Below are 12,141 nucleotides of genomic sequence, written 5' to 3'. Positions count from 1 at the left end.
TCTTTGAGACTGTGGTCCTAGCTCTCTTCAGGTCATTGACCAGGTCCTGCCGTGTAGTTCTGGGCTGATCCCTCACCTTCCTCATGATCATTGATGCCCCACGAGGTGAGATCTTGCATGGAGCCCCAGACCGAGGGTGATTGACCGTCATCTTGAACTTCTTCCATTTTCTAATAATTGCGCCAACAGTTGTTGCCTTCTCACCAAACTGCTTGCCTATTGTCCTGTAGCCCATCCCAGCCTTGTGCAGGTCTACAATTTTATCCCTGATGTCCTTACACAGCTCTCATGTCTTGGCCAGTTTGGAGAGGTTGGAGTCTGTTTGAGTGTGTGGACAGGTGTCTTTTATACAGGTAACGAGTTCAAACAGGTGCAGTTAATACAGGTAATGAGTGGAGAACAGGAGGGCTTCTTAAAGAAAAACGAACAGGTCTGTGAGAGCTGGAATTCTTACTGGTTGGTAGGTGATCAAATACTTATGTCATGCAATAAAATGCAAATTAATTACTTAAAAATCATACAATGTGATTTTCTGGATTTTTGTTTTAGATTCCGTCTCTCACAGTTGAAGTGTACCTATGATAAAAAATTACAGACCTCTACATGCTTTGTAAGTAGGAAAACCTGCAAAATCAACAGTGTATCAAATACTTCTTCTCCCCACTGTATATACTTTAATATACAGTTGAAGTTGGAAGTTTGCATACACCTTAGCCAAATACATTTAAACTCAGTTTTTCACAATTCCTGACATTTAATCATTGTAAAAATTCCCTGTCTTAGGTCAGTTAGGATCACCACTTTATTTTAAGAATGTGAAATGTCAGAATAATAGAAGAGGGATTTATTTCAGCTTTTATTTCTTTCATCACATCCCCAGTGGGTCAGAAGTTTACATACACTCAATTAGTATGTGGTAGCATTGCTTTTAAATTGTTTAACTTGGGTCAAATGTTTCGGGTAACCTTCCACAAGCTTCCCAGAATAAGTTGTGTGAATTTTGGCCCATTCCTCCTGACAGAGCTGGTGTAACTGAGTCAGGTTTGTAGGCCTCCTTGCTCGCGCATGCATTTTCAGTTCTTCCCACAAATTTTCTATGGGGTTGAGGTCAGGGCTTTATGATGGCCACTCCCAATCCCTTGACTTTGTTGTCCTTAAGCCATTTTGCCAAAACTTTGGAAGTATGCTTGGGGTCATTGTCCATTTGGAAGACCCATTTGCGACCAAGCTTTAACTTCCTGACTAATGTCTTGAGTTGTTGCTTCAATATATCTACATAATTTTCCTTCCTCATGGTGCCATCTATTTTGTGAAGTGCACCAGTCCCTCCTGCAGCAAAGAACCCCCACAACATGATGCTGCCACCCCTAAGCTTCACGGTTGGGATGGTGTTCTTTTTTCTGAGGTCTTGGCTAATTCCTTTTGATTTTCCAATGATGTCAAGCAAAGAGGTACTGAGTTTGAAGGTAGGCCTTGAAATACATCCACAAGTACACCTTCAATTGATTCAAATGATGTCAATTAGCCTATCAGAAGCTTCTAAAGCCATGACATCATTTTCTGAAATTTTCCAAGCTGTTTAAAGGCACAGTCAAATAGTGTATGTAAACTTCTGACACACTGGAATTGTGATACAGTGAAATAATCTGTCTGTAAACAATTGTTGGAAAAATTACTTGTGTCATGCTCAAAGTAGATGTCCTAACCGACTTGCCAAAACTATAGTTTGTTAACAAGAAATTTGTAGAGTGGTTGAAAAACTAGTTTTAATGACTCCAACCTAAGTGTATGTAAACTTCCGACTTCAACTGTATATGTATGTGTGTGTGTGTGTGTGTATATATATATATATATATATATATATATATATATATATATATATATATATATATACTGTATGTATATATATCATTTTGTTATTCATTTCTTTTTTGAAGATTTTTTTCAATATATTTTGTTTATTACCGACCACAAAATATCAAGTATATTAGCTTTACATACAAAAGCAGAAACTTAATGAATAAATAAATATGTTAGCAAGTAAATACATGTTACAAGATAATACAATTCGTTACACCAGAATAATTCTTATTCTGGTGTAACATAAAGCACTTTGCATTCACAGACAACCACCAACACTCAAGGCATAACACATTCATGAAACAACACTGGTAAAACTGAAGTGATGTTCTACCTAGGCAATGAAAAACGGGAATGGGGATTCAAGAGATATAATCATTTAAGGGAATGAAAGCACACAATCCCTTGCATAAATCTCAACAGCGAGGCTACATCAAGATAAAGTAATACACCCCTAATACTTCACCTGTTTTTAGATGAATTCATATCGATATTATCTTAATCCTACTGGCCAGAGATCTCAGCATCCACCCAACTGTTGAATTGGCAAACATTGTTACAGAGCACAATGGGTGGGCTATGTTATATGGTATTCATCGTCATATTCCAACTTTTAAAGCAAGAGTGAATTTGACATTCTTTGGACTCTATTCTTAGTTCTCCTCATCTCTGCAAATACACATTTATTTTGGTGGCCAGGCCAAGCACTTCTCCAAAACAACAAAAAAACATGAATTTGATTAAAAAAACAGATGAACATAAAATGCCATAAGACTATACAAGGTACTGAGAAAGCCACACAATGTACATAATACACAGTGGCTGACTGGAATATATAAATAATGGAATAAGAAATCAGAGCACAGTTAAATAGCTTTTTGTTGCTTTTTGTATCCATTTCTGCCCAGACAACTATAAGTCACATGTACAATCACACAAGTTTTTCTTAGTCATAAATATAAGTTTTGACTAGGATTAGATTGGCCTCTTTTGTTTAGTTCTCCTTACAGTACAATTCACACACAACGGTATACAGACATAATATAGAATAGACAAACAAGGCAGAATATGGGAAATAATCAAAACACTGCCCATTACTAAATTGCCGACATGGTTTCAACAGATTCATGACTCCTAACAGTGTGCAGTGCCACACGTCATGACCATACACACAGATTTACAGGGTATACAGAACAGTGGCATGTCTCTGTTAGGACCTGACTACAATGGGAGTTTAGCAAATACAGATGACATAGAAACAGGTGATTTAGTCTGAGATGAAAGGAAGAGGAAAAACTGATGTTCTTATTTCCTGAATTAAGAAATCCATAAAATGATTTCCTATTTCACACCTAATTAAACCACAGAGCAAAGAAAACATATGTGTCTTGGCTTTTCATGTCTTTATGTAAAAATGAACCATTCTACCCTTCTTAAGGGCAATATGAGGTTGCTACATCAATTTTTTTTTAAACGTATAAATTAATGATATGCACCCATTTATTTTCGAAAAATATAACTTATAAAAGCCTCATGAGCTTAGTTGAACTGTCATAGCCCATCACCCAGTAAATATAAACAAACACTATAACACTATATGGCCTCAAAACATGGTTAAAACTAGAATGTAGATATCATGGATGGTCAGTACTTCCATCCATAGCTCTGTCTATCAATTTGAGAGTGATTACATTTCTCCAGCCCTATCCCTCAGCTTTTTAGTGAAACGGATTTGGTGGGGGGGAGTGGGTATACTTTATTATTGTTTCTGCCGATTGCCGCTTTAAGGGAACCAATTAATTATCCAACTTAATTTTGGTTTAAAGGAATTCCAAAATAGATTGTAAGGTAACACCTACAGTACCTACCAAACTACATTCAGTAACAACTTACTTGGGACAGGGTTACTTGCAAGGTAGTCTACTTATTCAACACAGTATAACATTTAAGCTGATCTAATTTGCTCCTTGCACTGGCCTTTGGCACATCAGGTAGGTTGGTACCCTACCTGTAATTTACTCAGGTAAACTACTGCTCCAGACGGAGTCTGTTAATATGAGTTTTAACTCCAACATTTGGATGTTTCACTGGACCAGGTTAAGCCTACTCCTGTACTGAATGGCACTTGGTAACTTTCACATCTTAAAATATTCTAGGACTATCTATAGTCCATATTTATGTTTAACTGATATTCAGTTCTTGAGTAAAATAATTGTATCTAGGTCTATGAAACCAGCTCTGTGTATGTATATACTAACCTCACTTCAATCAACAGTAGGTCTACAAGGCATACCGCATACAAATCCTATGACTAAATATGTGTCACAGTTTAATAAAAAATCAACCAAACTGTTTCACTGACAGAATAACTGGAGGTAAAAGTCATCATTCCCTTGGTGTTCCATGACAAAACCTGAAATGACAAAGTACTGGTATAGCATTACATGGTATACCCTGGCTGGTTTCACATATATTTGATATTTTAGTAATTCAGCAGATGCTCTTATCCAGAGTTACTTACAGGAGCAATTAGGGTTAAGTGCCTTGTTCAAGGGCACATCGACAGATTTTTCACCTAGTCAACTTCTAACCGCTAGGTTACCTGCCACCATAGATGAGAAGATAGTGAACAATGGTGGTGACCCTGTGAAGAAGGCTGTGGTGTAGAATAGTATGTGAGGTGATCCCTAATCTGAGTGCATCTGGGTCATGTTCATCAGGGCACTCAATGGAACACATTTAAAAACATTTGGCGAAGGAAAATGAAAATGATCGTTTCTTATAGGACAAGTCTAAGTAGTCCCTGCCTGTTTCAGTCCCATTTCTTCAGTTTGGTGCCTAATAAACACAACCCTGATCTATCTGTTCTGTTGCAGCTGTTCAGACTGGGATGCCTTGAGACAGACTAAGCGGAAACTGGAAGAGGATAAAGGAAGAGAAGTGGATGGCTCCTGGAGATCACTTGTTCTCAATGAGAGTCTGCACCTTGCACACCAGGTCCCGGGCCAGAGTCAGGATCTGCTTGATGTTGTGATGCTCAGCCATTTCTGAAAGGAGTCGAGAGAAGATGAAAATGTCATACCAGCTGAATCACTGCCAGCATCAATGCACAAGGCTATACCACCATATTTATTTTATGTATATGTGGGTAAGCCCTGCATTCCCCTGTAACTCTGTATTCTCAGAGGTGGAGTATGACCTTTCACTGCATGGTGACAGTTCATAATCAGAGCCATCCAGTGGCTAGCTACACTACAAACTTCATTTTACCAGGGTCACGTGAAGCAATTGTAATGTCAGTTCACCACAACAGACCGAGAGTCTACTGATTAGGATGGGGTAGTCTGTGTTTAATTTAATTTTGTATTAAAAACACAGTTTGAGATCATTGTGAGGGGCTTTCCCCATTGGCTTAAATGGTTGGGCGTCCAGGGAAAATATTGTCTGAGGTTGCCACAGTAACCAAGGGGGCGACGCTTAGCGAAGGGTCAATTGCGTGCATTATTCATTAAACCATTTATTTTCTCAGCACAGGTACCCATTCAAGGTTACTATTCCCCCTTCAGCTTTTGACAAAGTTGGACATGAATAAAAATACATTTTAGGTTTATCTTTCTCTAGGCAATTGAAATGCAATGCTCCACATTGACACTTAATCTGTAAATCTAGAGTTTGTGCCCCAGTCGAGTATTTCATATTAGCTGCTGCAAGGTGGCAGACAGTTTACCATTAAAAGGGTATAGAACGCACACACCTATCGTTTTTCCAAGTGCATGGAGAATTCTTTTTATACAGAAATGCTGGTTGAAAAGTTCCATACCTTCAATGCTCTGCAAACAACTGAATGAATTGTTGATTCATTGTTAGACAGTTTACCGTTGAAAAACTTTATGATGTCGGTGAAGTCCATGTTGTTCTCCAGAATGATGTCCCGGTAGACCTCCACTAGTGCCAGTGCGATGAAGAGGACAAAGTGGCCAGAGGAGGTGTCCTTCGCTGCCCAGATGGTCTCCCATACCGCAAACACATCGTCATACACCAGCTCTGAGAATAGAGAAGTACAGGGGGATGCAGGAGTCAGTTAAGGTAGGAGTGGTGGGGAAATCTAAATCTGATAGAATAAGAGAAGCTATAAGTCAAATTGTAATAGCTTCACCTTGCCCTCCGATTGGGCTAGATGAAATTGACTTTGGGATTCAGAATGCAAATACAGTACATGAGGATGAATCATGAGTCAGTATGGTTGGGATTGGAGTTCACGGCTCTTGGTTTTTAATGAAGATAGAAATGTGTTTGAATATGAGAGGTATAAACACCTAGATGGGAGAGATTAGAGGCTGTGATTGATAATGAGATAGCCATTGATTCATATTCACCGTGACCTCACGTGTCCTTCACGCAGTAGTGACCCATCTTCTTATTCCTTACCAACTCCCGAAGCCACTTTTTCCTGAGTGATCTTACTGCCTGACGCATCATTGATGTGGAAGCAGCTTATTATAACTAGGTATTGTTAACTTGTGTTGCTTCATGTCCGTTTTATATTTGGTCATGGTATGAAAACACGCTATCCCCTAAGTTTAATTGCCATTTGCTACGGGCAATTCCACGATAACAGAGGGATGCTGAGACTCCAATTTTTCACTTTGAAATGTATGCCAAATAAAAACCAATGATTGCAAAGTTAAACAAACCATAGAAAAATGCATTTATTTGAAGAAAAGTGCAGATGCAAAGTTTGGAAACAGAATGACGGGTTGTGCTGTTTGTTCCATCATTCTGTTACCAAACTTTGCATCTGTACTGTTCTTCAAATAAATGTATTTTTCTATGGTTTGTTTAATTTTGCAATCATTGTTTTTTGTTTGGAATGTATTTTAAAGTCTCAGTCTTGCCCCTACAGTAATAAGTCCCCTCATAGCAGGATGTCATTATTACCACGCTTTAAGTCTAGAAGGAACCATCGGTAGCAGAAGTAGAAGTGGGTGTAGTCGCCATTTTGGTGCATGAGCTCAAAGATCTCCGAATCCAGTATCTACAGAAGGGTAGGAGCAGGAAGGGAGTAGTAGGAGAGAGGGCAGACAGTTGAAAGAAAAGAGAAGCCAGACAGACAGTTGAAGGAAAAGAGATGGGTTGGGGAGTAGAGGGAATGGGTCGGGGAAGAGAGGATGGGGGTTAGTGGAGACCATAAAGTTAATGTGTTATATTCACTGTATCCTTCTATTCATGAAAACAACTGGATGCATGCCAATACATATACAAATATAGAAGTTACAAAGGGTCTCTGTGGCCTCACCTGGATGAGAGAGCGCATGTTGGCAAAGTGAGTATCCATGGCCCCGCCGTGGGGGAAGTTCTGATTCATCCTCTTCATGAGCTCAGTGAAACAGCTAAAGGCCATGGCCTCTGAGAGAGGGGGGAGGAAAGATGGAGAGAGGGAGAAAAGACAGACAGAAATGTTGAACGGTCCGCTTCTATCACCCTTTCGGTTGTCCAACCTGAAGCTCAACAGAACCCCTGTCCTCTGTTTTATAGTATTATATTCATTGTACTCTTTCTTTATTTCTCAATACCTCTGTATGATATAGTGATAGTCTAAGATGAGGCTCACTGACAAACTGTTTTTGACTAAGCGTGATTGTGTGTGTGTTATAGAGCAGCTGAACCCCCAAAAATATTTATTTGGTTGAAAACGGCATCGATATTAGTCAGAAACATTGATTCCAGTGTTAAAATTGACTACAAAGTGTAAATAGCATATTTTGGTCATAAAGTCAGTATCTTCCAAAACAGGTATTAGGGAAGCTGTTACGTTCCTAGATCCAATGGATATTTGAGGGTGGGTTTTGATTTAGATCATGCCCACTTGCCCACTAACACTAACTGTAACGCCTAGAATGTTTTGACCATGACAGTTTACAATCTAAGGATCACCAAGTAATTTTGTCTCCTCAACTTGTTCCACAGCCACACCATTCATTACCAGATTCAGCTGAGGTCTAGAACCTTTGTACCAAATACAATGCTCTTAGTTTTAGAGATGTTCAAGACAGTTTATTACTGGCCACCCATTCCAAAACAGACTGCAACTCTTTGTTAAGGGTTTCAGAGGCTTCATTAGCTGTGGTTTCTGATGCATATATGGTTGAATCATCAGCATACATGGACACTGCCAGTGGCAGGTCATTGGTAAAAATAGAAAAGATTAGAGGGCCTAGAGAGCTGCCCTGTGGTACACCACACATTACATGTTTGACATTAGAGAAGCTTCCATTAAAGAAAACCCTCTCAGTTCTATAAGATAGATACCTCTGAATCCACGATATGGCATCGTGCCATAACACATGCATTTCCTCAACAACAGGTTATGGTCAATAATGTCAAATGCTGCACTGAAATCTAACAGTACAGCTCCCACAATCTTCTTGATATCAATTTCTTTCAACCATTCATCAGTTATTTGTTTCAGTGCAGTACATGCTGAGTGCCCTTCTCTAGAAGCATGCTGAAAGTATTTATTTAATTTATTTACAGAGAAGTAGCATTGTATTTGGTCAAACACAATTTTTTCCAACAGTTTGCTAAGAGCTGGCAGCAAGCTTATAGGTCCGCTGTTAGAACCAGCAAAGGCTGCTCTACCACTCTCGTGTAGCGGAATGACTTTGGCTTCCTCCAGGCCTGAGGACAAAGACTTTCCTCTAGGCTCAGATAAAGATATGACAGATAGGAGTGGCTATAGTCAACTACCATCCTCAGTAGCTTTCCATCTAAGTTGTCAATGTCAGGTTTGTCATTATTGATCGATAACAATACAATACTTTTTCCACCTCTCCCACACTAACTTGACAAAATTCAAACTTGCAATGCTTTTCTTTCATGATTTTGGTCTTTCTTTTACATGAGTACGATGGCACACTATTTGTTGTTGGCATTTCCTGCCTAAGTTTCCCCACTTTGCCAATGAAGAAAACATAAAAATAATTGGCAACATCAAATGGTTTGGTGATGAATAAACCATCTGATTCCATGAAAGATGAAGTTGAATTTGTCTTTCTGCACATCATTTCAATTTAACAAAGGTTTTTATATCATTAATCTTGGCTTCATAATACAGTTTCTTCTTTTTTGTTGTTGAGTTCAGTCACATAATTTCTCAATTTGCAGTAAGTCAGCCAGTCAGATGTGCAGCCAGACTTATTAGCCACTCCTTTTGCCCCATCTCTTTCAACCATACAGTTTTTAAATTCCTCATAAATCCATGGAGCCTTAACAGTTCTAAAAGTCAGTTTCTTAACAGGTGCATGTTTATCAATAATTGGAAGATGCAATTTAATAAATTCATCAATGTGCTGCGTCTGGATGCTCCTTATTAATCACATCAGACCAACAAATATTTTTAACATCATCCACATGAGTCAAAGCAAAATCTTTTGTATGATCTCTTATACACTATTTTAGGCCCAGCTTTTGGAACTTTAGCTTTCCTGGATATAGCCACAATATTGTAATCATTGCATCCAATGGGTATGGATACGGCTATTAGTAAAAATGTCATCAATACATGTGGATGATCTTGTTCCTGTAGTGTTTGTAAACACCCTGGTAGGTTGATTAATAACCTGAAACAGATTACAGGCACTGGCTACAGTGAGAAGCTTCCTCTTAAACGGACAGCTTGATGAAAAACAGTCAATATTTAGGTCCCAAAAAGTAGACCTGTAAGGGGTGCTTATCTTCTTATGGCTGAAGGGGCAGTATTGAGTAGCTTGGATGAAAGGTGCCCATTGTAAACGGCCAGCTCCTCAGTCTCAGTTGCTAATATATGCATATTATTATTAGTATTGGATAGAAAACACTCTAAAGTTTCTAAAACTGTTTGAATTAAGTCTGTGAGATTAACAGAACTCATATGGCAGGCAAAAACCTGAGAAGTTCCACTTCCTGTTTGGATTTTTTCTGGGGGTGCCATATTTTCAACCAAGCTCTCATTGAATATAAAGAGAGATATGAATGGGTTTTCGCTTCCTACGGCTTCCACTAGATGTCAACAGTCAATAGAACTTAGTCTGATGACTCTAATTTGAAGGGGATTCGAAGGAGACAGGAATGAGTAATCACTGCCATGAGGTGCCCACGCATTGAACTGGCGCGTTCACGTGAGAGTGAGCTCCGTTCCTTCTCTCAATTGAAGTCGATTTAATTCTCCGGTTGGAACGTTATTCAAGATGTATGTTAACAACATTCTAAAGATTGATTCAGTACATCGTTTGCCATGTTTCTACTGACTGTAACGGAACGTTTGGACATTTCGTCACGTTATAGTGGTCGCGCTTTGAGACTTTGGTTAGGGTTTTTGGTAAACAATTCGAAAGTAGCTAATTTGACATAAATAACGGACATGAACGAACAAATCAAGCATTTATTGTGGACCTGTGATTCCTAGGACTGCATTCTGATGAATTCATCAAAGGTAAGGAAACATTTATCATGTATTTTCTGGTTTCTGTTGAGTCCAACATGGTGGCTAATTTGGCTAATCATCTGAGCTCCGTCTCAGATTATTGCATGGTTTATATTTCCGTAAAGTTTTTTTGAAATCTGACACAGCGGTTGCATTAAGGAGAGGTATATCTATAATTCTATGTGTATTACTTGTATTATCATTTATATTTATGTTGAGTATTTCTGTTGAAACGATGTGGCTATGCAAAGTCACTTGATGTTTTTGCAACTAGTGAATCTAACGTCTCAATGTAAACTCAGATTTTTTGATATAAATATGAACTTAATCAAACAAAACATGCATGTATTGTGTAACATGAAGTCCTATGAGTGTCATCTGATGAAAATAATCGAAGGTTAGTGATTAATTTTATCTCTATTCTGTTTTTTGTGAAAGCGATCTTTAGCTGGAAAAATCAAATCAAATCAAATTTTATTTGTCACATACACATGGTTAGCAGATGTTAATGCGAGTGTAGCGAAATGCTTGTGCTTCTAGTTCCGACAATGCAGTAATAACCAACAAGTAATCTAACCTAACAATTCCACAACTACTACCTTATACACACAAGTGTAAAGGGATAAAGAATATGTACATAAAGATATATGAATGAGTGATGGTACGGAACAGCATAGGCAAGATGCAGTAGATGGTATAGTGTACAGTCTATACATATGAGATGAGTAATGTAGGGTATGTAAACATAAAGTGGGATAGTTTAAAGTGGCTAGTGATACATGTGTTACATAAAGATGGCAAGATGCAGTGGATGATATACAGTACAGTATATACATATACATATGAGATGAGTAATGTAGGGTATGTAAACATTATATTAAGTGGCATTGTTTAAAGTGGCTAGTGATACATTTTTACATAATTTCCATCAATTCCCATTATTAAAGTGGCTGGAGTTGAGTCAGTATGTTGGCAGCGGCCACTAAATGTTAGTGGTGGCTGTTTAACAGTCTGATGGCCTTGAGATAGAAGCTGTTTTTCAGTCTCTCGGTCCCTGCTTTGATGCACCTGTACTGACCTCGCCTTCTGGATGATAGCGGGGTGAACAGGCAGTGGCTCGGGTGGTTGTTGTCCTTGATGATCTTTATGGCCTTCCTGTGACATCGGGTGGTGTAGGTGTCCTGGAGGGCAGGTAGTTTGCCCCCGGTGATGCGTTGTGCAGACCTCACTACCCTCTGGAGAGCCTTACGGTTGTGGGCGGAGCAGTTGCCGTACCAGGCGGTGATACAGCCCGACAGGATGCTCTCGATTGTGCATCTGTAGAAGTTTGTGAGTGCTTTTGGTGACAAGCCGAATTTCTTCAGCCTCCTGAGGTTGAAGAGGCGCTGCTGCGCCTTCTTCACAACGCTGTCTGTGTGGATGGACCAATTCAGTTTGTCCGTGATGTGTACACCGAGGAACTTAAAACTTTCCACGTTCTCCACTACTGTCCCGTCGATGTGGATAGGGGGGTGCTCCCTCTGCTGTTCCCTGAAGTCCACAATCATCTCCTTTGTTTTGTTGATGTTGAGTGTGAGATTATTTTCCTGACACCACACTCCGAGGGCCCTCACCTCCTCCCTGTAGGCCGTCTCGTCGTTGTTGGTAATCAAGCCTACCACTGTAGTGTCGTCCGCAAACTTGATGATTGAGTGAGGCGTGCATGGCCACGCAGTCGTGGGTGAACAGGGAGTACAGGAGAGGGCTCAGAACGCACCCTTGTGGGGCCCCAGTGTTGAGGATCAGCGGGGTGGAGATGTTGTTACCTACCCTCACCACCT

The 12,141-nt window shown here is 39.5% G+C and overlaps 1 protein-coding gene across 1 annotated transcript in view; it reads right to left on the bottom strand.

Moving 5' to 3' along the window:
* Positions 1–4,818: 4,818 nt before the first annotated feature.
* Positions 4,819–12,141, bottom strand: part of LOC120050602 (small G protein signaling modulator 1-like) — an 81,111-nt gene continuing 73,788 nt past the window's right edge. Inside the window, exons 22-25 of the mRNA XM_038997197.1 lie at positions 7,157–7,266; positions 6,799–6,895; positions 5,737–5,904; positions 4,819–4,907 (exon numbers count right to left, since the gene is read on the bottom strand). Coding sequence (XP_038853125.1) covers positions 4,819–4,907; positions 5,737–5,904; positions 6,799–6,895; positions 7,157–7,266 — 464 coding nt within the window. The remainder of the gene's footprint in view (positions 4,908–5,736; positions 5,905–6,798; positions 6,896–7,156; positions 7,267–12,141) is intronic.

The sequence above is a fragment of the Salvelinus namaycush genome, chromosome 1, assembly GCF_016432855.1.
Source record: "Salvelinus namaycush isolate Seneca chromosome 1, SaNama_1.0, whole genome shotgun sequence".
Taxonomy (NCBI): domain Eukaryota; kingdom Metazoa; phylum Chordata; class Actinopteri; order Salmoniformes; family Salmonidae; genus Salvelinus; species Salvelinus namaycush.
Note: the sequence above shows the minus strand (reverse complement) of the source record. Positions and strands in the feature narration are given on the sequence as shown.